Source organism: Lachancea lanzarotensis, scaffold LALA0S09, assembly GCF_000938715.1.
Source record: "Lachancea lanzarotensis genome assembly LALA0, scaffold LALA0S09, whole genome shotgun sequence".
Taxonomy (NCBI): domain Eukaryota; kingdom Fungi; phylum Ascomycota; class Saccharomycetes; order Saccharomycetales; family Saccharomycetaceae; genus Lachancea; species Lachancea lanzarotensis.
The window spans coordinates 28,459-52,926 of NW_019212887.1; the positions used below are offsets into that span (position 1 = coordinate 28,459).

The window sequence follows — 24,468 nt, forward strand, 5'->3', positions numbered from 1 at the left end:
TGACACACAGTTGAAATGGACCAGAGAGAAACATGGTTTGTAAGTCAACGGGAGAAAGCTAATCGGTCCTTAGGATCGCGGTTGTATGTGGAAGTGTGTTCGTCGGTGTCTAAACTACAGTACACACACGGCTCGTTTATGCTTCATTAATTATCATGTAGGTCGGGGTCACATGACCTGGAAGTTGGCAACGGTAAGATCAGCACAGACAGACTAAACCTGTCTCTTTTCATTTCTTGGTTCTCAATCCTGATGACTTCTTGCTGTAGAGATCAGACTGGCCTCCAAAACAGCTTGCCGTTGGAATCGAGGTACCAACACCAGAACTGAAAGCACTGCTAGTTTCACGACGTCCCCTACTGCACGTTGCACGAGTCGCCAGCCACGCACCCGGCGTTCGGCCACAGGTATCAGTCTGCGGATCAGTCCACCGTTGTAAATGTAATCCATCATGCTAGAGAACAACCGGAAAAGGTTCTTGTGCCACGGCAGACTGGACCTCTGGTACGCAAATTTCCGTAGCTCCTTCAGCACTTCTTTGCTTGCCGCATCTAACACAGACGGGTTTTGAGCGTGCTCCACAGCGTCCTTCACCAGTGGTTCGAAAAGCTCATGCAGATTCGACATATCGAGTTCATCATGTTGCGTAGACGTACATTCTTCCAAAAGCCTCGCTAAAAAGAGTATCGATGCGTCAGTGTGATCTAGCTTGAATTCATTTGCCAAGTTGACTTTCAGCTGATTGTCTGCACTCAAATGCCGACACAAAGCGCCTACCACGGGCCCCGCGGATGCAAATCGATGGTAGAAAGCTCTTGTCAATTGACGATCTGTATAAGCCTTTGTTACAAGTTCGAGCTCCTCATCGCTGATTTCACTCTCCTCTTCGCCAGATAAAAGCTCCCGCCACATCTCTCCAATCTCGGGTGTACTCCATATGGCCTTCATTATTATCAGAACTGTCCCCAAAATCAAATGCCTGGTTTTCAGTACAGAGATAAACTGGAAGAACACAAAAAAGAAAAAAACCGAGTTTCTTAGTATCAGATAAATTGTCCTCATGATGGTTTGGATCCATTGGCGCAAACGCGCTACTCTCCCCGCTTCCTCGAGCTCTTCAATACCTACCGGGTTAAGTTGGTCGGTGGCACGTATGTTTTGAAAAGCATTGGAAGTCACAGCGGCTGGAACACTTTCTGCACCCTCAGAATACTGTATTTCAATGCCGAAATTGCTAGAGATTCTTTGTAGTGCTCTATGTGATAATAAAACCGCACCTCGCAGTTCCACGAATTCCTCTGGGTACAGCTGAAGCTTTTGGCCTTCTAGTTCGATAAAGGTCTGTGTAGGTTCAAAAAAGCCAGACTGCACAAAACTTTCGTGCCCTGATATAGAAACTTTTTCAAAAAACTGACCTGTACGTTGAATTTCAGCTCCTGTTTGCGTGAAAAACTCTTGTGGTGATGAAGAAGAGATGGCATCTGCTTCAGAAAACCTGAGATCTTGGCGCTCTTGTAAGGGTATAGAAGAAGGCATCGCCCGTTCGTTTCTTACCGTCCTGGGCATAAACGAAAAGCGATCTCTACTGCTCAAAAGCTCATTCCAAAATCCTGGTCCAGGTTCAGTGTACTCTTCGTTAATCTGAACATGAATTTTGACCTCTCCACGCTCATTGAGGTAGTCCAGTGCTTTTGCTGGGTCACCCGACAAAGTGTTTTCGTGAAGCAGGTGGCCCTTATATATGAGTTTGATATCTTCACGCGCAAGCCGCAGCGTGTGACCATAAACTGAGCAGATAAAGTCCTTCAAATCCTGAACCTTGGTTTCGTTGTTAATCGTCATTGTGTCCATAGTGAGTTGAGCATCAGAAAGGAACCTTATTGTGACGTTATCTTCCAGGGCCGACTCTTGCTGAACCTGAAGCACTAAGCGGTAGTTGCTTTTGACATCGGGTGCGTAATCTACACCCAGAAAATCGCTCAACTTCATGTTGCAATTCGAATTGTCGATAGCCAAAAAGTTACGTTCGCAGCTGCTGCCATCATCTGTCGTGATACCAATGATGTTTTGTTCCGGAAGCTGTTGATCGGGGCTCGTATTATTTGAATCAGAGGTTTGATGGCTCCTCAAAATTAAAGCCGCGGTTTCTCGAATTTGGGCCAATGTTGAAGTCCATGGCACTCTCTGTTTGAGATGCGTGAGAGTTTCGCCGCTTGGAAGCCCAATTATCTCGAGTTCCAAGTTCGTAACGCTAAAGTCCTGCGTAGAGTCGTAGTCCAAGTTCAAAGCTGATCCTGTGTATTGCACACAATGTTCCATACTAAGCGTGAGAACCTGATCATTTCTCGGATCAATATTTCTCACTAGTTCCTCAGGATCCAGTGTACGGCCCTTGAATTTCATACAGAACCGTTGAACAGGTTCTATGTCGCCTCTACAATTCTGAAACGTCATCCAGTGTGTGTATTGCAGCAGACGAGCAACCGAAGATTTATGCGGCACCCTTATAGATAGGTTTCTTCGGTCAGCACCATGACCGGCATGATCTGGGGTCCGAATGTTGACGAAAATCGCAGAACCAGTAAATCCCATTTAGTACAATTTCGGGGTAACAAGACAAACGTGAGAGAAGCGGTTCTAGTTAAGGTTTTTAGAACCTGCTCATCGGTATAAGTAACAGAATAAGAGTTGAAGGTATTAAAGGTAAAAGTAGTTATATGCCAAATTTACAAGTACCTTATAAAGATCGTCACTATTTACGTTGTGTGGTGTGTGGGTTTCCTCAGGTGTCTAAGAAATACAACGGGCTCCCATATTACTAGCGATTTCGTCTTGGCCCATGATTCGGCTCTTCTCTTGGCTATATTACAAAGTTTCTCATTTCAATTGCGTTTTCCGGACCCTTTCGACACATTGTCGAGTTCAGATTGCAGCTGTTCTGCCTCGGACTCTAGAGCCTGGGTTTTGGCACGAGCCAGTTCTGCTCTCAACTTCCGCTGCTGAGTTTCTTGGTCACGACGCTCCAACTCTTGGATCCACAAATTTTCTCTTAATTTGGCCTTTTCCCGCAACTGGTCTTCTTTGGATTGACGATCTTTTTGAGATGTGCCGTATATAAAGCTACCAGCGACCAATGCAACCAACGTCGCTCCCTGTAGACCAACACGCCATCTGAAGTATTTTTGGGCCTTGCGTTTGTTGCCGGATCTGACGTTCTGTGCTGCCAAAATGACTGCTACACTTGTAGCAAGCGTACCTAATGGTACTAGTGGCTGCTGTTTGCAATGGAAAATCATTTTTTCGTAAAAAGTCATGTCGTCTACATCTTGTTCAGCACCATCAAAGCTGGATGGCAGGTGCGACATCTTATTGAGGGTATCGGAGTGTTTTCTTGGCTTGATTTTGAGTTCAGATTGTGTACTTTTTTAGACGGTTAGGCAACTTTTAAGGTTATTATATATATAATGTATATTATAAAATATGTATATGCGCATATTTATCGGTGAGTACCCTGGGTCACGTGCTTCGGTAATAGGTCGATGAGCCCATTCATCATGACTCGATGGATTGAAGAATGATTTCTTGAGTCGATGACATGGGAAAGTCGTTGAACGGTTCACGTAGAGTCTCGTTTTTGAAATTACGTGTCGTTACGTTTAACGTTAAAGAGAGCACACTTATGGGTTAAAGGGAGCACGATTATTGGCAATCTCGATAGACGGGGCTTGCACCAGAAGGCTTTGATTGGGGACGAAGTCTAGGCAACCTTTGGCATCTTTTGGTATGAACTGCGTCAATAGCCTCAGTTGGATTTCCAAACCATATTATTTCGTGACACGTGACCAAATTCACCTATGATCCAGTGTATCGTATTTCGACACATTATAAGGCCCCCTGGCCAAGCCTTGAGACTCCTAGCCTTAGTATCCTCCTGTCGGTCACATGGCTTGAATTAATCTCTTTATTATTATATGTATCTGAATACAACTCTTTCAACGCTGTGTTTTCACTCCTCGAAAACAAAATCCTTCAAATTCTGGTACGCGTCTTCTAGGACGTCGTTCACAACGATCTTGTCGTGAGCACCGGTTTCAGCGTATTCCAATTCCGCTGTTGCGGCATCGAGTCTCTTTTCGAGCGATTCTGGAGTCTCTGTGCCACGGCCGGTAAGACGATCGCGCAAACTTTCCACGGAAGGAGGAGCCACGAACACAAACCGCGCGTTGAGATCCGTTTTTTTCACAGCTTTGACACCTTGCATGTCAATGTCCAAGATGCAGCGTTTCCCGGCCCGACTCACCTCTTTTACCGATGCCACGGTTGTCCCGTAGTAGTTTCCTGAAAACTGCGCCCATTCGATGAATTTGCCGTCTTTGATCATTTGCTGGAACTGTTCCACCGTCACGAAATTGTAATGTACACCGTTCACCTCACCTTCGCGTGGTTTACGCGTTGTGGACGACACAGAAAACCCAAACGCGTTAGGAAACTCGTCAAACAATTTCTTGAGAATTGTTGACTTTCCTGTTCCACTGGGACCCGAAACAACGATTGGACGCGACATTTTATGACTCCTAGTGAACAGCAACGCACTCCTCTGGCTCGCACGACTTGTAGTGTTGAGCAATCCTGGTAATCGGCTATCAATTACACCAAAACATCTCATCAAATTGTCGGCTCTTCTCTTATATAAATATACATAGGTATTTATTATTATTATAGACATATAAATGTATATATTAATATGGTGTCTCTATTTACTGTACCTATGTGTGTGTGGTTTTTTTTTCATCATTTTTTTTCTCGCAGTTAATGAGGCCCGTTCCCGGCGTTTTCTGAGACGACACGAAATGGGAAACAATGGGGTGGAGAGACTAAACGAGACATGAACCGCTCTTGAGGGAGGGTTGCGATGCAAAAGGTGTGCACACTTGAGGTAGTGTGTGAACGCGTGTGTGAACGCGTGTGTGAAGGTGTGTGTGAAGGTGTGTATAATAAATCTCAGGACTTTTTTTTTCGTGTCGTCAGAGCAAGTCACGTGACGCTAGTATAGTATGATCGAGTTTCATGAACAATCAAATAGATCTAAATGGATTAGTTCCCGGTTTATTCTCTCTCGCATTCACGAACTGAGCTTTTCGTTTGGTTGACTTTTCATATTTTTTTTGACTCGGGAACTCTGATGATCACGTGGTTTTTGAGATCTATGATCACCATGTACGAGATCGATTTCCCTTTACCTATCAAAGATCCTAACATAATGCACCCACCACCATGACACCTTGTTTAAAGACCATCAAACGGGTTTCATCAACTCCAAATCACACTGAACCACATCCCTTGAATTATCTATCGATTAAGTGGCAGCTTCCGACTCTGTCCAATCCGCCAATCTTCCCCAGATGTCATTGAACGCGGTGCTACAAATACTAGTTCCTTTAGTATATAAGGCCACTTTCTGCTGGGCAAAAGCGGGCTCTACAGATTCTGACGACGATTTGGACGATTATATACCTAAACCAGGCTCTCCAGATGATGACGGGTCCCCAATTGGGCCAGGACCCGGAGATGATGTCAATCCCGTCACGGAAGAGATTTTTTCGTCGTGGGCACTCTTTATAATGTTGTTTCTGCTCATCTCAGCACTGTGGTCATGCTATTTTCTGGCACAGCGCCGTATCAAAGCCGTGCACGAAACGGTACTTTCGATTTTTTACGGAATGGTCGTAGGACTTATCATACGACTTTCACCAGGTCATTACATCCAGGATGCAGTGACTTTCAATTCCTCCTATTTTTTCAATATTCTACTGCCCCCAATCATCTTAAACTCCGGGTACGAGCTCAATCAAGTCAATTTCTTCAGCAACATAGTGTCGATCCTGACGTTTGCAATTCCGGGCACTTTCATCTCGGCGGTAGTTTTGGGTGCAATTCTCTATATCTGGACAGCACTGGGACTCGAAAAGGTGGATATTTCGTTTGTGGATGCTCTTTCCGTAGGGGCCACTCTTTCGGCAACGGATCCAGTAACAATTTTGTCTATCTTCAACGCCTACAAAGTGGACCCCAAACTATACACCATTATTTTCGGCGAGTCCCTTCTCAATGACGCCATTTCCATTGTCATGTTCGAAACATGCCAGAAATTCCACGGCAAGCCTGCAAAACTTTCGTCTTTATTCGAGGGTATTGGTCTCTTCCTCATGAATTTCACTGTTTCTTTGCTTATCGGCGTGATGGTTGGAGTCTTGGTGGCACTGTTACTGAAACACACTTTGATTCGTCGATATCCTCGTATTGAAAGTTGTCTTGTGTTGCTTATCGCATACGAGTCGTACTTCTTTTCCAACGGCAGCCACATGTCAGGTATTGTATCGTTGTTATTCTGCGGCATTACACTCAAACACTACGCCTATTACAACATGTCCAGAAGAACCCAGGTCACCATAAAGTATATTTTCCAGCTGCTAGCTCAGTTATCTGAGAATTTCATCTTTATTTACCTTGGGCTGTCTTTGTTCACTGAAGTTGAGTTGGTTTATAAGCCAATGCTGATCATCGTTACCGCCATTTCGATTTGTGTGGCACGCTGGTGTGCTGTTTTCCCATTGTCTAACTTTGTGAACTGGCTTTATAGAGTTACAGCCAAGAGATCAATGGGTGTTTATGGGAATGATGCTGCCATCCCAGATGAAATTCCCTATCAATATCAAATGATGACTTTCTGGGCTGGTCTCAGAGGAGCAGTAGGCGTTGCTTTGGCAATGGGTTTACAAGGAGATTTCAAATTCACGCTCTTAGCCACGGTATTGGTCGTGGTGGTCTTGACCGTAATCATCTTTGGAGGCACAACCGCAGGTATGCTTGAGGTTCTCGGGATTAAAATGGGTTGCATAGACGAAAATGACGATTCTGATGATGAATTCGACATAGAAATGCCCAAACCTGTCAACATCGCTCCTAGTCCCATACCGACCTACTCAGATGAACCACGAGATCAAGGCATCACTACTTCTCTACCCACAAGTAGAGCCGAACAATTGCAACCACCCGAAGATGTTCAGCCGTCATCTAGGATTTCTTTGGAGAGGCATCATCTCAGAGAAACCTTGGGCAATATCTTTTCAGCAGATTCTCAATGGTTCACGAATTTTGACGAACAGGTCCTAAAGCCGGTTTTTCTCGATAATGGTGCTGAAGGGTCACAGCCAAGAAACAGCGAATCAAGTACACCAAACTTTTTAGGTAGCAGAAGATAATTTTCTGCGTTAGTCTTACGTTCATTGGTCTTCAATTTATACATTAACGTTGTTCAATGCTTCATTCAATGTGTATAATTACGTAGTATGCCTATTCGTTACAAATTTCTAGCACCCACTTGCTGAGCTTGACAACGTCGTCGTCGAGATATACGTCGTTCAGCAGTTCATTGTAGTTGAGAACAACCTCTAAAAATGCATTGATCGAAAGATCGTAGAGGATTGTAACAACATCAGGAACGATAACATCCTTATTTATTTGGGAATCATTCCACTCGGCGAAAGCTCCTAGGGAGCCTACAGATCTTTCTAAGACCTTTAAAACCTCGCCGACGGAAGATACCACGGCGCCTTTGGGGTCTTCTTTTAAGGACTTTATCAGCAACGCCATCAGGGAAACTGCACACTCGGCATGGCAAACCGGCAAAGGCGCTAATTTCTCAGCTTGCATTTTTTTAGAGATTCTCCATAGTTCGAATGAAGATATCTGCGCTGTTGAATCCGAGTTTTGAACGGGGAAGAAAAAGTCGACGAAAGCCTTCCTAGACTTCTTGATGCAATCGTATAATACATTGGTAATTGTAGTTTGATGCGTGAGTATACGGTTGTTTGCCGCATTCGAAAACTGGAATGGACTGGAAAATTGTAAACTATGATTCTTGGCGAAAACGTTATTATTTTGTACCTTGATCCTGTGTGTCAATTCTGAGCTGTTAGGTTCTGGTGTACCTGGTATTCTGGATTGAGAGCTCGTGGTTATCACAAAGTCATTACCGAAAAGACCGTCTTGACCATAAGCGTCTTCCAAAAATTCTGTCTTTTCAATGCGCTTCGTTGTACGATAGTTATCTTCTTGACGCTCCAGGCCCTTCATGAAAGTTGCCACATTGACATTGGTCTCATTAATGGTGGCGATGCATTCTTTGAGGATGCTTGGCCATACATATACGTTCTTGTAGCGTGTATGATAAATTGGTAACCTTAATTGGATATCCGGAGAAGTAGCCCTGAATGAAATTTCTTGGAAAGCGGTCAATTTGGTAAAAGGTTTTTTAGAAGACAGACCCGTAACAAGAGTTTCCATCGGGGTCGAAGAAAGAGATGAAATAGGCTTTCCCTTGTGCAAACATCCAATTGATAAATATGCGCTGAAAGTCAAGTTGACAAAATCCCAAAGCGTAAAGCTCAACATAGTAGAAGCCGCGATTTTCCACAGGAAAGCCACGCTTAACCCACTCTCTTCACGAGCTAAATATAGTGTGCACAGCGGCAAAATGACGATGGCCCCGAACGTAAGCACAAGACATTTAGTGAGAGAGTTTTTCAATCTAGACCCAATATAACGTTGTGGATGCTGGTGCTGGGATCCGTACTGGAACATAAGCTTGTCAAGATCGAATGCAACATGCTGAATGGCGTACAATGATGGAGCGAGCCCCCAAATTGCAAACCGGTATGCAAACTGTTGCTGAGATCGCAGGGCGCACCCGAAAACGGCATCTTTGGCTGCCGCCGCAATGCAGACGTTACTGAGCCAGTGAACTCCGAAATACACACAGAACTTGGCCGAACACAGCTGTCCGTAGATCTGAGTGATGACGCTTGAGTAGCCCGGAGATTGGACGTGCAGGTAGTTTTTACGGGTGATCACCACCAGCAGCACGGCCAGATAGCACATCAAGCTTTTCACAAACCACACCGCCAGCTTTTGTGCCATTGTTGTTTCGGAAGAGGCTCCTATCAAAGTCAGTAACAACCCCAGAGCCAATGTCACACTGAGGAGCAACCTCATCACTAAATGGTTGAATCTTGTCTTACAAACATCGCTGAAAATCGCATGGTAGCTGTACCGGGAGTTCAATGGCACCGCAGTGTGCATGACAGTGTTGATTCCCACGACAAATACGGGTATTCAATGGTATTTTGGGATCAAATCTGACTAGCTTGCTCGAGATGTGTACTATGATATTTTTACTATTCAATTATATAGGCTAATCAATTTTTTGACAATTTTCGTGTTAAGCGATCTTTAAATTAAATGCATCAAGATTTAAGTTGACTACAACATCAACATGAATCAACAAGAATCAACAATAGGCAGGACTCATCGGTTCTTCTATTTGTAGGGTGTCAATTTGAGGAAGCCGGTGGCGATAGTTTGAGAATGGAAGTTTCGAAACTTGGAGGGTCAAATTCCGATGATATTCAAGCGAAATTGGATAAGAAACTGGGGCCCGAATACATATCAAAAAGGGTAGGATTTGGAGCAAGTCGGGTGGCTTATATCGAGGGATGGAAGGCAATCAACCTGGCAAATCAGATATTTGGGTACAATGGATGGAGTACCGAGGTCAAAACTATCACAATCGACTTTATGGACGAGAGACAGGGCAAGTTCTGCATTGGATGTACGGCCATCGTCCGGGTGACGCTCACAGACGGGACCTTCAGAGAGGACATAGGATATGGAACGGTAGAAAATGAGCGTCGAAAATCTTCGGCGTTCGAAAGAGCCAAAAAATCGGCCGTCACAGACGCTTTAAAACGTAGTCTGCGAGCGTTTGGCAACGCGTTGGGAAATTGCCTTTATGACAAGAGTTTTTTGGCCAAGATCGACACCGTGAAGTTCGATCCGCCAGATTTCGACGAAGGAAACCTTTACAGGGCCGCCGATGAAGCCAATGAGCTAGCCCGGAATCACACGGTCGAGCACGAGGGTGTTGGACCGCCTTCCAAAAAGCGCAATGTGGCTGATACAAGACCGAATTCCTCGAACGCAGGTCTTGCCTGGAAACCTGAAGTGAAGCTACCGCAGCAGCAGCAGCAGCAGCAATTACCGGACCAACCTGCACAAGCTGATCAAGACCCCGACGAATTGCTGGACGATTCGTTCATGTTTAGCGATGAGATTCAAGATGACGAGGTCGCCGCCCCGGCCAACAACAGCAACAACACCACGGTATCTGGGACCAACAGTGGACCCTCTAACTCGTCACATGCGAGGACGCTTTCCGGCGGTAATACTGCTCCTGTGGCCTTCGTCACAGCCAAAGCGGCTCCAAACGTGCAAAACCAAGTAACGGTGCCCGCTGGGGGCATGTTTGATCCCAAATTTCGCGCTCAATCGATAAAACACACTGTCGATCAAACAACATCGTCGCATATCAAAACCGCTGTCCTGAAGGACAAAGGTATACCCTACCATCGCAGCGATATATACAACCGTTTTGCCCCGAAGGGAAAAGTTCTCAGTGACGGGGACGCCACTATTACAAAAAATTCGACCGCAACGAATGACGTCAAGTCGATCCAAAATAATCACAGTGTACAAACAGCACCGTCTACCGGAGACCAGACCTCCAATGCAAATAACCGCCAGTATCCATCGGCGAATAGTGTGCGACAGCTACCACCTATTTTGACGACGCCTCTACCTCCTCAGCCACAACATCCTAATATCCAACCAGTAGGAAAACCAAAGTTTCCTCCGCCAAATACAACAAACTAGGAAAAGTTGAAGAAAATGAAATTGCTCCATCGATGCAGTGCATTTCCCGCTGAATTGTGGCTCAAGAGGAGTAATCCTAGTCTATCTATGCTGAATCAAATCATTCACATCGTCGCAGGCGCACGCTGTCACATTCGGTTCGCTTTATATCATAATATACGTGCTTTGCACATTGGGAATAAATTGTTTCGAAAATACCAGGCCCTTAAAGAAAAACTATATAAGATACACTCACTTCAGTGAAGCTGCACTTAAGGACGCTTGTCGGGTGTTTACGGACAAGTTATTGAGTCTCATCACCTAGAAAAGGTTATCTCGACTTTTGACAATTTTGGGCCTTTCTAACGCCACCATTAGAAGCAAGTTACACATTAATTTCGTCTACTAAAAGATCACTAGAAAATGGTTACTTTGACTAAACTGGAAAAGATTAGAAAAGAGGAGAAGGCCAAGGAGTTCAAGCCTTTGATCGACGATCTTATTAATTGCACCGATGAGGAATTCGTGGAAAAATTGACAAAAATCGTGGAGTGGGACAGATCAAGGGACGACCTGTACACATGGATCCCAGTGCTTAATAGAATGGATGATTTTTTGAATCGGATTTTGGATCGGTACTCATACCGGAGTAACAACCGCAAAACTGAGCCGGTGAGGTTGACTATGATGAATGATGATGATGAAAAGCTTACTAAAGAGTTACTGGGGTTCAGTTGTCGTCTGCTCAACAATAGCTGTAATCGATCACTATATTCGTCGTTGGACGTTATGAGCCACCTCTTAAACTGTCCAAACTATGGGGTCAAGCTTGGAGCCATGAAAGTGATTGCAATCATGGGGGAGCAACAGGTCGTGTCGCGGCAAAAAATCGACAACAAAAACCTGCTGGGCAATAAGGATTTGAAAAGAAAAGCTCTGGATCTAGCATTAGCACTTCCGTCCTCCACTACAGATGATAAAATGGACCATTTTGCGTTGGTAGACCTTTATTTTGATAAGAAAAAATTCCCTTCGAAGTGGTCAAAGCTCAATTTCAGTTACTACACAACATCATCTTCGTCAACATCTTCGTCATCCAAAACACATGCTGTCACTAGATTTAGCAGTGGAGCGTTAAAGCAGTTTGTCATGACGGCTGAAGAACTGTCGAGTCTGTCCTTTCAACAGCTGTTCGATAAAGGTATGGCAGAGATTCCGTCAGACAGATGGTTCGATTTTTCTTTGCATGCAACCATTGCCAAGGCTTTTTGCGACAACACTTTCGTAAGCTTGGATTTGAGGAACCTTGTCATACAAACAAAATTCAACGCCATAGCGTATATCAACGCTGTTTACATTCCTGCCCAAGTCAGTTCTCAATTGTTCGAAGTTGATCCCTACGCTTTCAACACCTTGACTGACTTCATTTCATTATCTGAGCAGAAACTACCGAAGAACTTGAGATTGGACGCGCTTTTCTGTTTAGAATGTGTGTCACTTAAACATATATGGTGCTCTGACATTGTCAGGAACTTGGGTGGGAATATGTCACACGGACTTCTGTTCCAGATTCTGAGATACATTGCGAAAATTTTGAGAGACAAAAACTATGAAGAATTGGACGAAGAGTATAACGTGAGATTCTTCTATCTGGTATCAAATTTAGCTGACGTCAAGTCTTTGCAGGACTCATTGCTCACGGCGGGCCTCATTCCAAATCTGTTAGAGGTCATTTCCATAAAGGACTCACCATTCAAACGCACCTTGGCCTCTGCGACTCACCTCTTGGAAGTTTTCATAGATGACGCCGATGCCACAACAGAATTTATTTCCAACAACGGCTTCAATATACTCATTGAATGTATCAACGAGGAAGTGTCGTTTGCATTGGAGCACCCAGAATTTGGGAAACCACCGAAATATCCAGTCGTTTATTATTCCATCTCTTTTCGGCAACTTGGGTATATCAGAAGCTTACTGAAACTTGTTTTAAAGTTGCTAAAGACAGATTCAGGAGATAGGATCAGAAATTTGATTGACTCTCCGATCCTCTTAGCTTTGAACAAGATCTTGGGCAACAGACCGGTTTTTGGTTACACCCTCGTTACGTATGCATTAGATGTCGTTCAGACGATTATTAACACTGAGCCGACCATCTACCCCATTCTAGTAGAATCAAAAACGATTCCATACATTTTTGATCATTTCCCGGATTTTCTAGGACCATCAGGAGAACTTCTCTCGCTACTTCCAGAGCTCATTTCTGCCTTGTGTTTGAATGTTGATGGTCTCAACCAAGTCAAAGAAAAAATGCTCATAGACTACTTGTTCGAAATCATGAAAAGGCCAGAACTCGCCAAGATTATGTCGTATGAAGACTCAGCGATTGATCTCGGCACGTCAATTGACGAACTTGCTAGGCATTACCCCGATTTAAAGCCAGACATTGAGATGAACTTTAACGTCACAGTTCAGACTTTGCCTGAAATAATAGAATTCAATCAACCTTACGTTTACAGGTCTATCACAGGCGAAGGAGAGTTCTATCGTTCTAAAACTGACAAAATTGTGGACAATGAACTCGATAGCTTTGAAATAGGAGGCGGGGCAGTGGAGCAGCCTTTTTCGATTCTTGATTGCTTTTCCGCGGTTTTCTATGGATTAACACTAGAAAATGTTTCTTGGGCAAGCCTCGCGGACGAAATCGATATTGAACATATGCTGAAGGTGGTTATCCAGGAAAGACCACCCTTTGATTACGTAGGATCTCAGACACTGCTGAATTTCTCTGATATTCTCAAACTCTTTGATGATGAAAGAAGGAGCTACGCTCTACCCGCCTTGATGAAACTTCTCTCTGAACAACTCACTGAAGTAGAGGCTTTTTTGAACTTCCCTTTTGAGGAATCATACGTTCTATCAACAAGTTACGATGAGCTTGATGAAACGTTGCGCAAGCTTTCGGTGATAAATGTTATTCTTTACGTCATAACAGACATTTACGTTAACATTGCTTCTCTATTCCCGATCCGTGTGCTGCAGATCATGGAATTTTTCGAGAAAAATGGCTTAGAGCTGATACCCAAGCTCGGTTTACTATTTCAGCGAAGCGCGTTAGAAGAGATGTACATTCGCGATCGGTTACCTGATCAAGTTGCGAGCGAAACAACTGTGAGACCAATTGGGAATACGCCACCTTTGACACTTTATGCATGCAAGCCCAAAAAATTGGAGAGCACTCCAGCGAAAACATCGGCAAAATTCAAGAATACCCTGCAAGAGCGACACCTTTTTGTCAAAATGCAATCCTGGGTGTCAATGCTTTTTAGGTGTTTCTTGAGGATGACACACGCAAGGAAAATGACTGTGGAAGCTTCCGATAGAGCTCTTGAGATTAAAATATTCGACACTGCTGTGAATGAAATAGTTAGAATGATGGATCTGAAGTATTTGGAATCTCATCTTGGTTACTACCTGGTGCTTTTCAACTTCAACACTTTCGTTTTCACGTTTCCGAATGTGACAACATCGGTTGGTGGTACGTTGCAAACAGTTCCAGCATTTCTCTTTTATCAGGCTAAAGGCTATCTACTATACTTTCAGGCCATCAAGCGACTCTTCGCCAGGTTGCAAACCTGTGACAATGTTGAAAGCATAGAAAAATACGACTTCGTGAAAGATACTCCTGACGTTTTAACCGCTAGTGCCCTTATCAATGCTTTGTCCTTTCTCAACAAATCGATTCAAATGGATACCATGGAAAATATCAGGAACACTAAAGAGTATTATCCATTTGATGAGGTATATTACAATTTGACAACTGCTCTTATTGTGCCCATCAAGATTTTGGCCTTGGGACTTGTTGATGAGGTCACAAGGGACTATGCGGTTTTTGACAATAGCTCTACCAGGCTACCATACTCAGTTTTCAAACAACTATTAAGTGTTATTAGAAATGTTTACAACAACACTTCAGAAGGAGAGGATCACGAACTTTACGAATTAAGGTGGGACCTCATGCCCCCATCCCACAGGAAAGTCGAGATGTTGAAGGCAAGCGGAGTATCCGAGGACATTGCAAGAGGATACCTCGAAGAGCAGAAGGATGATTTACCCATACATGTAAAACCTGATGTCTTCTCTGATGATGAATGGAGCAGATACAAAAGCTTAAAAGATAGTGGAGAATGGAGAACTGATTTGAGAGTTCTGGAGCCTCAGTACAAAGGCAATGGCTCTGTAAGCGACTTGAATGCGTTACGGTCAGAGTTCTATCATCAGGGATTTGAGGACCGCGTTTTGCAGCTGTTACCAGCCTACCCAAAGTTGATAAATGCTATATCTCACATGATTCTCCAAATCTTGAAGGACGTCGATAAATCACCTGCCAGTATCGTTGCAAAATTATTAAACATGATGCGTGGTACAAAACTCGATAATTCATCAGTTCTTGCCCCTATGATTCACCTTTTTGGCATACTTTTGAATAACAAGGGCATCTATGATGATTGCAAAGTGTATACCCAGCAATTTGTTTCCTATTTGAAAAGCTCACTGCGTCCGGGGTATGTCAACACTGCTTGGTTCTCAAAGGCACTCTACGTGTATGAGATAATTTTTGCTAAATCCGAGGCGCCCAAAACTGATACCACTTCTGCTGATTTTGAGGCAAAATTCCATGTTACCTGCCCTACTCTTTTTAATGCTGTTGAAATATCTCCTGACGCCAAGCTCGAGATATTTAATTCCCTAATTCGAGTAGACGAGATAACGGATTTCTATTCGGCGCTTGCGATTTCACGCATACTCATACTATACACCCGGGACCAAAAGTATGCGTTTGAAGTAACCCAGTCGGGCGTGCTTTCCAAGCTGCTCAAGACCATTGGTGTTTTTCAAAAGTCAGATAAGATCAATTACCTAGAGTCCTCCTTTCTTCTCCTCGCCAGACGATGTTTCGAAAATGGGGAGACGGTGAGGAATTTGATTCAGTTTGAACTCTCGAGAGCTTTCACAACAAGGGCGATTGGCGATTCTAAAGAAAAGCCGCGAGACCTTTCGGGGCTGATATCAGAGAAAGCGAACGTCGTCATGCGAGAATCGGAAGTATTCGTAAATTGCATTTGTGAAACAGCAAGGTTTGAAGATTTTGACAATCCTGATGTACTACAGAATCTAAGCGTTCGAAGAAATTTGAAAGAGCGCGACGAAGAAATGTCCGACATCAATTCGCCTACCGAAGGCAAATTGACTTTAAACAACAGAACTGGTATCGTTCACCTCCTTCTATCCCAGTTGATGGCTGCATATAAAAAGGACTGGACATCTGAACCCCCAAGAGAAGATGAAAACGAGGAAACGAAAAAGAAAGATGACGTAAATGTTGGTAGAAATCCGGTTTGTGCTTACATCATATTTTTGTTGAAGGTGTTGATTGAATTGATCGGCAGTTACAAGCAGAGCAAACTCGAATTCCTCACTTTCAATAAGAGGAACCTCTACGTGGAAGCACCCAAGCCACGGACGACAGCTCTCAATTTCATCCTCTATCAGCTACTGGATACGGAAAGTCGTGATCAAGACAAGCATTACTCTGAAAGGAAAGAGGTTGTCGGAAAGCTGGCCCGTGATCTTGTTGTAGGCTTTCTATCTTCTGTTCAAGATCAAGAGATACAGAAAAAGGACCCAAAAGTAACAGATCCGGACATGACGTATATTAGAAAATTCACCATTGAGTCGGTCACGAAGGCTTTGAGAGCCTCTACTAGGACTCCAAAGAACTTGGAAGCTAATGTTGGTAAGTTTTATGGCTGGCTTCAACTCATAAGCTCCTTCCTGGTGACCGATCGAAGTTACCTCCATTCCGTTTTGGACTCGAACAAAACTTACGTCGACAAATACCAGATCGGGAAGTTGATGATAGATATGAACCTTCCCACAACTATTGCTGAGTGTATGGCCACGCTAGACCTGAACTACCCTTTCTCGAAACGACTTTTCAACAAGAGCGTAGAACCTTTAAATGCCATGAACGAAATACGGAGCAGATTTTCTGACCTTTTCAAAATTGAGAACACTGAGGAAGACGATGATGTTGAGGATGAATCTGAAAAAGAAGAGCACTCAGATATGTTCAGAAACTCTGCATTAGGAATGTATGATGTCGAAGATATTGAGGATGATGAGGACGACGATGCTTCGCTGATTGGCGAAGACGAAGATATAGCGTTTGTTGAAGGTGAAGATGGTGAGATCGAAGTTGTTTTCAGCGATGATGAAGAGGAGCATCACCATCGTCATCATCATCGCCACCACGAAGATGATGTAACTGATTCCCAGCATGCTGGGGAAAGCGAGGATCTTGAAGACTCAGACGAAAGCATGGCTTATAACACCGAGGGCGACGATGATCTGGACTTGAATTCCGAATCACAGTCGCAAGGTGATCAAGACGATAGTGGAAGCGACCAATCCTCTTATTACTCGGATGAAGAGAGCCCAATGCACTTTGTTGGTGTTCACGACGATGTTAGCGGTCAGGTGATAGATGTTGACCTTGGCAGCTCCGAACTGGACGAAAGCGATTGGGAGTCCGGTCTTTCAGAGCTTTCCGGCTCTGATGACGACAGTTCTGGAGACGACTTCAACGACGAGGTCAATGATGGGGAAAGGTGGCTAGCTGACGAAGTAGACATGGAAGAGGAATCTGATGACGAGAGCAGGGGGCTTTTCACAGGAATCCAGCATGTGTTTTCTCCTGAGCCGCAGTATTTCCGCATCCATGGCCATGGCCACGGTAGCCACCGTGGTCAGCACCACGGAGGTCGCCGTTCCGAGTTTTCAATGGTGGCTCCCTCCATCAGTCTATTGAATGGTAACAGGCGAACGCAAAGCATTCTCATGAACCCCTTAGGTCCATCGGGGCTTGAGGAGGTTGAAAATGGAATTCTCAATCAGCTAAATAGCGTGGGGAACACCAGTCGCCTGAGAAATGACACCGGATACCTCTCGGATGTATTATTCAACGGAGAGTTCTTTGATGAAAAGTCTTCCTCCGGCATTGTTTTGAAATCCACAACAGCTAGATGGAACGATATTTATGAAATGTTCTATGATTCTAAGGTCTACGTCAATAACGTCATACCTACCATTGTTGAGAGGATTTTCCAACCTAGCTCAGAAATGTGTCTCAGAAAGAGGAATGAAAGTTTTGAAAGGGATCAAGAGCAGAAGAAGAAGCGTGAAGAAGAGACTCGACTAGCTGATTCTAAAAAACGAAAGGTCCAAGAGGAGAACGAACATGATTCACAGGATAGCAATGGGTCAGATAATAATTCTGATCATAACCTCGACGATTTAGAACCTATAATGGTTGATATTGCCGGCGAGCAAGTTGATATCGCCGGTACTGATATTGACCCTGAGTTTATGAATGCTCTTCCTGACGACATGAGGGCTGAAGTTTTTGCTCAGCATATCCGTGAGCGGCGTGCGGAGGCCATTGATCAGTCTGTTGCTTCGAGAGAAATTGACTCTGACTTTTTGGATACGATACCCGAAAACTTGCGCGAAGAAATCTTAGAACAAGAAGCAGCGGAGTCCAGATTTTCTAGACTCATGAACAATTCCCATGAAACGGAAGCTGCTCAGGATTCTCATGACCACCAACAAGCAGACGGCGAAGACGAGGGCCACGCCACGAAGAAAAAGTCTGAGAGGACGTTCTTCTCGCCCCTGGTAGATCGCTGTGGAATATTGGCTCTCATGAGGTCACTTTTCATCTCTCAGCCATATCTAGCCCGAGAAGCATACCATGAATTGTTTTTCCGGCTTTGTTCAAGTAAACAAAATCGGAGTGACATTATGAATATTCTGATGCTTATTCTGACTGAGGGTATTAACGATCAGAAATCCATGGAGAAGGTTTACAACCTTATCTCGAACAAATCTTTAGGAGCTCAGAAACAAGGAAGTAACAGGATGTTACCTATTGATTGCACGCCCTTAACCCTGGCAAACCAGACCATAGAAGTTTTACAGAATCTAGTGGAAACAGAAAGTAGAATGAAGTTTTTCTTCATCACGGAACATGAGAACTTACTGATCAACAAAACACCTTTGAAAAACAAAAAGGACATTTTCACGAAAAACATGAAATGGCCCATAAACTATCTGTTTGGTCTTTTTGAAAAGAAAATCATTACGGATGAATCCGTTTTGTTGGATTTACTGACTCGAATTTTGCAAATCATAACAAAGCCCATTTTGACAATTGCAAAGACATCCAATGAGGGATCGCAGAAAAAGTTTACTGTTCCTGATATTGAGAGGAAACATCTAGAGGCGATAGTCTCTGTCATTAGGCTGGACGCTTGCAACACCAAGGTTTTTCAGCAGGTTCTCAATATCATGACACATCTGTCAACCATTAAAGGAACAAAGGAAGTGTTTACGGCAGAGCTGTGCACTCTGGCTATACAAACTGTCAAAGTTTTGAAGCCAGACCTCGATGCACTGAGGTCCGAAATCTGTGACGTGGAGAGTGGTGTCGAAATAAACTATGAGACGATACAGAAATTCACGGTACACAGTTCTGATCAGGCCAAGCTCCTGAAAGTCCTGACTGCTATCGATTACATTCATACGAGCAAGAAGAAAACTGGCGAGATCAATGTCGATGCACTCATGGCCCTTTACGATAAAATCAAGTTAGGCGGAATATGGACTTCTCTTGGACATTGTCTTGAGCAATTCGAACAACGCCCTTCCTTGAGTTCCTCCGCGAATATTCTACTTCCGTTGATTGAATCTCTCATGGTCGTTTGCAAGCATAGTAAGGTCAGGGACTCCAAAGATACTTTGAAATATGAAGAGAGAAAATCTGATTTTAGTGAGATAGCAGCTGAAAACACTTTCTTTGCATTTACAGATTTGCACAAAAAGTTATTAAACCAAATGATTAGGTCAAATCCAAAGCTTATGAGCGGGCCCTTTGCTCTACTCGTGAAAAATCCGAAAATACTTGACTTTGATAACAAAAGGTACTATTTTATTGCCAAGCTACGGACAAATGTACAAGAAAAACCTAAGCTGTCTATTTCTGTCCGGAGAGACCAAGTCTTTCTGGACTCTTACAGATCTCTTTTCTTCAAGTCGAACGAGGATATCAAGAACTCCAAACTCGAGATCACTTTCAAGGGCGAAGCTGGTGTTGACGCTGGCGGAGTGACCAGAGAATGGTATCAGGTTCTGTCTCGTCAAATGTTCAACCCAGACTATGCCTTGTTCTTACCAGTTGCCTCTGACAAAACGACATTTCACCCCAACCGGACATCTGGTATTAACCCAGAGCATCTATCGTTTTTCAAATTCATCGGTATGATCATTGGAAAAGCTATTTGTGATCAGTGCTTTTTGGACTGCCACTTCAGCAGAGAGGTTTACAAGAATATTTTGAGTAAACCAGTGGCCCTCAAAGACATGGAATCTTTGGACCTCGATTATTACAAGTCGTTGATTTGGATCTTAGAAAATGACATCACCGATATCATAGAAGAAACATTTTCCGTAGAAACAGACGATTACGGTGAGCATAAGGTTGTAGATCTGATCGAAAATGGGAGCGGCATCCCTGTAACCGAGAGAAACAAACAGGAATATGTCAAAAAAATCGTTGAATACAAGCTACACACTTCGGTCAAAGAACAGATGGATAATTTCTTGCTTGGATTTTATGCCATTATTCCTAAGGACCTGATTTCAGTCTTTGATGAACAGGAGCTCGAATTGTTGATTAGCGGCCTGCCAGACATCGATGTCGATGACTGGAAGAACAACACCAATTATGTCAACTACACGCCAACTTGCAAGCAGATTAACTACTTCTGGAGAGCTGTCCGGTCATTCGACACTGAAGAGCGCGCCAAGTTATTGCAATTCATCACCGGTACCAGTAAAGTTCCCTTAAGTGGTTTCAAAGAATTGACGGGTGTCAACGGCATCAGCAAGTTCTCCATCCACAGAGATTACGGAGCAACGGACAGACTACCTTCATCGCATACCTGTTTCAACCAGCTGGATCTCCCCGCTTACGACTCGTACGAAACCTTGCGTGGTTCTCTGTTGCTAGCATTGAACGAAGGACACGAAGGTTTTGGTATAGCCTGATATGTAAAAAATTGAAGTTATATAGTTAGTGATTAGTTCGAAGTACAATGTCTAGAGTTCACTTCTGAATGTGTAAATTTTTGTCTGTTTACATTGATTGACTAGGGTGTCTGAGCTTGCAGTGACACACTGCACACCGAATAACCATATTATGGAGCAAAACATAAATATGCCAGGAGACAAAGAAAGAGAAGGCACAGAAATGTACTACAACAAAAGTAGCCCTCGAAAATCATTTATTTCCCGGACTTTAGCTTTTTCACGGCTTGCTAGCTGATGTCTTTTGTTCAAGCTTTGCAACATGCAGTTCTAGTTTTCTGACAGATTTGCTCAAATCAGACACACTGTCATTCCAGTCCATTTCCTTTCTAGCCCTGTCCACAATTCTTATTGCCAAAAGCGAGGCTATTGAAATTCCTACTACAAAGCCTAAGGCTCCGCTTTTGAAATGTTTTGCGACAGGGCTTCTTGTCAACTTATTTACCGATCCAGCGTCAGACATGCTAAAGACGATGAAAGTTCAAAAAAAAGTATTGGTAGCTAGATGATGAGAATTACGCCGTCCATACCATTCGACTGCCCTCTTATAGTTTCCACCCTTTCTATATTCTGTTCCTAAAAAGTTTGCGTCAGTGCAGTTAGGGGTCCCTCTGCTAGTGATGACATTTTACGGCCGGATTTCCACGCAGCATTTAGCGATGTGAATACGGGTGTGGGCGCCATGAGGGACTTCGAGTATTGTCCAAAAACAATTGCAACTCTTTGCCAACACATTTCATCGGCATATAAGGTAGCGTTAACTTCGATTTCATCTACATAGAACTATGTTAGAGTTACTTAAGATTCCTTGAGTAAGGAACCTGATAATTAGTCTTCGATCGGGCCAACCCATTCCCAGCACTTCATTATTTCACCGTGAACTTCCATGAGATTGCTTCTCACGTTAGTATTATTGCTTTCCAGCTTTTTGACGACGGAATTCCACAAATCATTTTTTAGCTTGAGGTCCACGACATCGGAGAGCAAAACGTCCCTCAATTGAACGGCGCTTAGATTGGACGGCGAAGTAGAGTTCTGCGAATCTGCTGCATTTTTTCGAAGTTTAGCAATGACCTGTCGCGTCAGTCGCTCAATTTTTTCTTGTCTTTTGAAATATGCACGCAGTTGGTGTGTCACTGTCTTGACCAGTACGACTATCCCGAAAAATACCCAGATCACGTATTTGAATCTCTGATAAGTCTGATAAACCTCTCTTTCGAACTTACATCTGAGCCCGATGTACTTCTTGGATGTCGAGCGAAAAATTCCGTTTTTTGGGCTGCCGTATTGAAAATGTTTCTCCTGTTCCGAAACGTCATCGGTTTCAGTATCGATGTCGGTATCTGCTGCAGGGTTAGATTCAGATGATGGTCGCTGTATTAATGTTAGTAATGATGACGAAGGGTAAGAAGAGCTCACGATTCTGTCAACGATAGATCGTGGCTCTGAATGATAAAGTTTATAACTCACTTGCCTCCAGGTAATGTCAGGTTCATGTTTTAGGTCTTCCACCACTTGAGACCACAGGTCTTCGAAATCTTCACTATTGATCGAAGGAGCTCTAGATTCGTAAAAAATTCGATACAAGTCGTCCTCGGTTATTCCGCTTTCAGAATCATCCGTGCTTTCACCACATTTGACGTTTCCATTCTTGGTTCTTAAAAGCTCCAGCGATTTTTGAACCACTTCTGCAATCAGTTTCTCACGTTTTGAGTCCTTTGCGCAGTAATCACTTATAGGGAACAGGCCTTGGAGACTCCATTTGGACTTGGTGACAGCATAGTCAGGTCTGCACTTGATCTTCATGTAAGGATAGCAAATAGCATTTTCGGGGCACGGTAAGCAAGAAGGTTTCCTTTGATCTAAAAACTCTTCCACGCGAGACATCCATGGTCCATCGTTAGCATTTTCGAAAGTAGGCAAATTGACCTCGTGCCCACAATATCCAACTTGTATCCTTTGTTCGCGATACCAAAGGCCAAAAAGGATGGGAATAATTATCATTAAGTTCAAAATTAGCTTCCACAATAAATAACCCAAGGTCTTAGCCCCAGATCGTGTGTTTCTCCAGAAATTTGAAGTTCTTTTCGTCCTTGAAACTTGAGACTTCTCTTCCTCTCCATGATCCTCTGCTTTCGATTCCTCAGATTCTTTTTCCTCTTCTGACTCTTCAGCGTGCGATCCTGTAGGAGTAGCGGATGCAGACTCTGTTTCGTCAACTCGCTGCTCGAGAGTGTGCAATGAAATGGACTCGTCATTTTCTTCAGCCTCGGAAGATGCGATGGTTTCGTTTTCTAAAGATGCATCTTGGTCCTCCGCGGGACTGTGCGCCAATGCTTTTGGTGTTTCTTCTGTGGTACCAATTTCTGCAGATGTGCCTCTTCTCAACTTATTCCTTTCTTCTGACTTGTCAGTGGTATCATCATGAGTTGGAGGTCGGCTTTCAGTCGATCTTAAAGCGTCTTGATTGGTATTAGCGTTCTTTGAAGGTGTTGCATCAGTCGATGATTCAGTCTTACCGGAACGTTTTTGAGTGCTAGAAAACGAGGGCAGGTCTTGAAACGAGACGTCTGGAGATTCGTTTTTCACTTCCTTAGATCTAGCCTTTGTGTAATTGGTACCAGGAGATCCAGAAGAAGCTCTCATAAGCTGTTCTCTGAACTCTGGACTAATTTTTAGTTTGGAGAGATCAGGCGAATCTGTTCGACGTTGAAGGGAGAAATCCATTATTCCAGCATTGGGAGAGGCGGGTCCTGGTGACGAAGCAGCAGACGACGATGATGACGATTCAAACTTTTCAATCACAAGTGATCTATGAGGTGAACTTTTGATCGGGCTTTTCGATTGTACTTTGTCAACCAATGGAGAACCTGTGATCTGTTTGTTGATAAATTCATCATCTGTGCTCGCGGTAGGACGCCTTTTTTTACCACGTTTTTTGGGCTTTGGAACATCTAAACGAGCCCCTTGAGTGTCTCCATCTTCCGTTTCCTCCATTTTACGCTTCCTGGTTGTTTGCTTGACTTTCTTCGACTTTCTCTGGAAGTCGTTTTCATTTGTGAAAGGCGATTCCTCCGAAGAAACGTCTCGAGAGAAGCTCGAATCTGTTGTAGCCTTCTCAATGTCATCCTTATGCTCTCTACCCTTGTTTTCACGCAACAATTCCGCTCTTTTGGGCCTTATCTCCTGTTCAAACAGGTCACAAAGCTCAGCCTTTTTCAAACCTTGCGACAATACTACATCGTTTTCCAACAGGATGCGACGCAATTGCGCCACTTTAATCCCTTTAGGATCGAAGTTCTCGTCCAGGTACTCCAAATCCATGATTTGAAGGTATGAAATGCTGAATTTGAGTGCTGTTGAAGTTGTTTTTACATCGAAGGATAGGTGTCTTCTTTCACTGATCCATCTTCCGTCATAATATTAAAATTACGGACAGGTAATTATCCACGAAACGAAATCGGGTTTAACAATGAAGTTGTTCACCGCGACAGTGTGAAATAGGGACCAGAC

At 43.7% G+C, this 24,468-nt stretch overlaps 9 protein-coding genes across 9 annotated transcripts; 3 read left to right on the plus strand and 6 right to left on the minus strand.

The window, feature by feature from the left end:
* Nucleotides 1–243: 243 nt before the first annotated feature.
* USA1 (LALA0S09e00430g1_1) lies at nucleotides 244–2,592 on the minus strand (the record flags this gene model as incomplete). Its single annotated transcript, XM_022770581.1, has 1 exon — nucleotides 244–2,592. One exon carries the CDS (start codon nucleotides 2,590–2,592, stop codon nucleotides 244–246), a length of 2,349 nt encoding a protein of 782 aa, XP_022629907.1.
* A 290-nt stretch (nucleotides 2,593–2,882) lies between these two features.
* RCF1 (LALA0S09e00452g1_1) lies at nucleotides 2,883–3,365 on the minus strand (the record flags this gene model as incomplete). The annotated part of the gene is made up of 1 exon (XM_022770582.1): nucleotides 2,883–3,365. One exon carries the CDS (start codon nucleotides 3,363–3,365, stop codon nucleotides 2,883–2,885), a length of 483 nt encoding a protein of 160 aa, XP_022629908.1.
* Nucleotides 3,366–4,006: 641 nt separating this feature from the next.
* On the minus strand, nucleotides 4,007–4,564 carry GUK1 (LALA0S09e00474g1_1; the record flags this gene model as incomplete). The annotated part of the gene is made up of 1 exon (XM_022770583.1): nucleotides 4,007–4,564. The coding sequence occupies one exon, from the start codon at nucleotides 4,562–4,564 to the stop codon at nucleotides 4,007–4,009; it is 558 nt and encodes a 185-aa protein (XP_022629909.1).
* An 838-nt stretch (nucleotides 4,565–5,402) lies between these two features.
* Nucleotides 5,403–7,262, plus strand: NHX1 (LALA0S09e00496g1_1; the record flags this gene model as incomplete). The annotated part of the gene is made up of 1 exon (XM_022770584.1): nucleotides 5,403–7,262. The coding sequence occupies one exon, from the start codon at nucleotides 5,403–5,405 to the stop codon at nucleotides 7,260–7,262; it is 1,860 nt and encodes a 619-aa protein (XP_022629910.1).
* Nucleotides 7,263–7,353: 91 nt separating this feature from the next.
* NDC1 (LALA0S09e00518g1_1) lies at nucleotides 7,354–9,141 on the minus strand (the record flags this gene model as incomplete). The annotated part of the gene is made up of 1 exon (XM_022770585.1): nucleotides 7,354–9,141. One exon carries the CDS (start codon nucleotides 9,139–9,141, stop codon nucleotides 7,354–7,356), a length of 1,788 nt encoding a protein of 595 aa, XP_022629911.1.
* Nucleotides 9,142–9,426: 285 nt separating this feature from the next.
* RAD52 (LALA0S09e00540g1_1) lies at nucleotides 9,427–10,770 on the plus strand (the record flags this gene model as incomplete). Its single annotated transcript, XM_022770586.1, has 1 exon — nucleotides 9,427–10,770. The coding sequence occupies one exon, from the start codon at nucleotides 9,427–9,429 to the stop codon at nucleotides 10,768–10,770; it is 1,344 nt and encodes a 447-aa protein (XP_022629912.1).
* A 402-nt stretch (nucleotides 10,771–11,172) lies between these two features.
* Nucleotides 11,173–20,916, plus strand: TOM1 (LALA0S09e00562g1_1; the record flags this gene model as incomplete). The annotated part of the gene is made up of 1 exon (XM_022770587.1): nucleotides 11,173–20,916. The coding sequence occupies one exon, from the start codon at nucleotides 11,173–11,175 to the stop codon at nucleotides 20,914–20,916; it is 9,744 nt and encodes a 3,247-aa protein (XP_022629913.1).
* Nucleotides 20,917–21,175: 259 nt separating this feature from the next.
* LALA0_S09e00584g (LALA0S09e00584g1_1) lies at nucleotides 21,176–21,418 on the minus strand (the record flags this gene model as incomplete). The annotated part of the gene is made up of 1 exon (XM_022770589.1): nucleotides 21,176–21,418. The coding sequence occupies one exon, from the start codon at nucleotides 21,416–21,418 to the stop codon at nucleotides 21,176–21,178; it is 243 nt and encodes an 80-aa protein (XP_022629914.1).
* A 365-nt stretch (nucleotides 21,419–21,783) lies between these two features.
* On the minus strand, nucleotides 21,784–24,279 carry LALA0_S09e00606g (LALA0S09e00606g1_1; the record flags this gene model as incomplete). Its single annotated transcript, XM_022770590.1, has 2 exons — nucleotides 21,784–22,329; nucleotides 22,426–24,279. 2 exons carry the CDS (start codon nucleotides 24,277–24,279, stop codon nucleotides 21,784–21,786), a joined length of 2,400 nt encoding a protein of 799 aa, XP_022629915.1.
* Nucleotides 24,280–24,468: the final 189 nt, after the last annotated feature.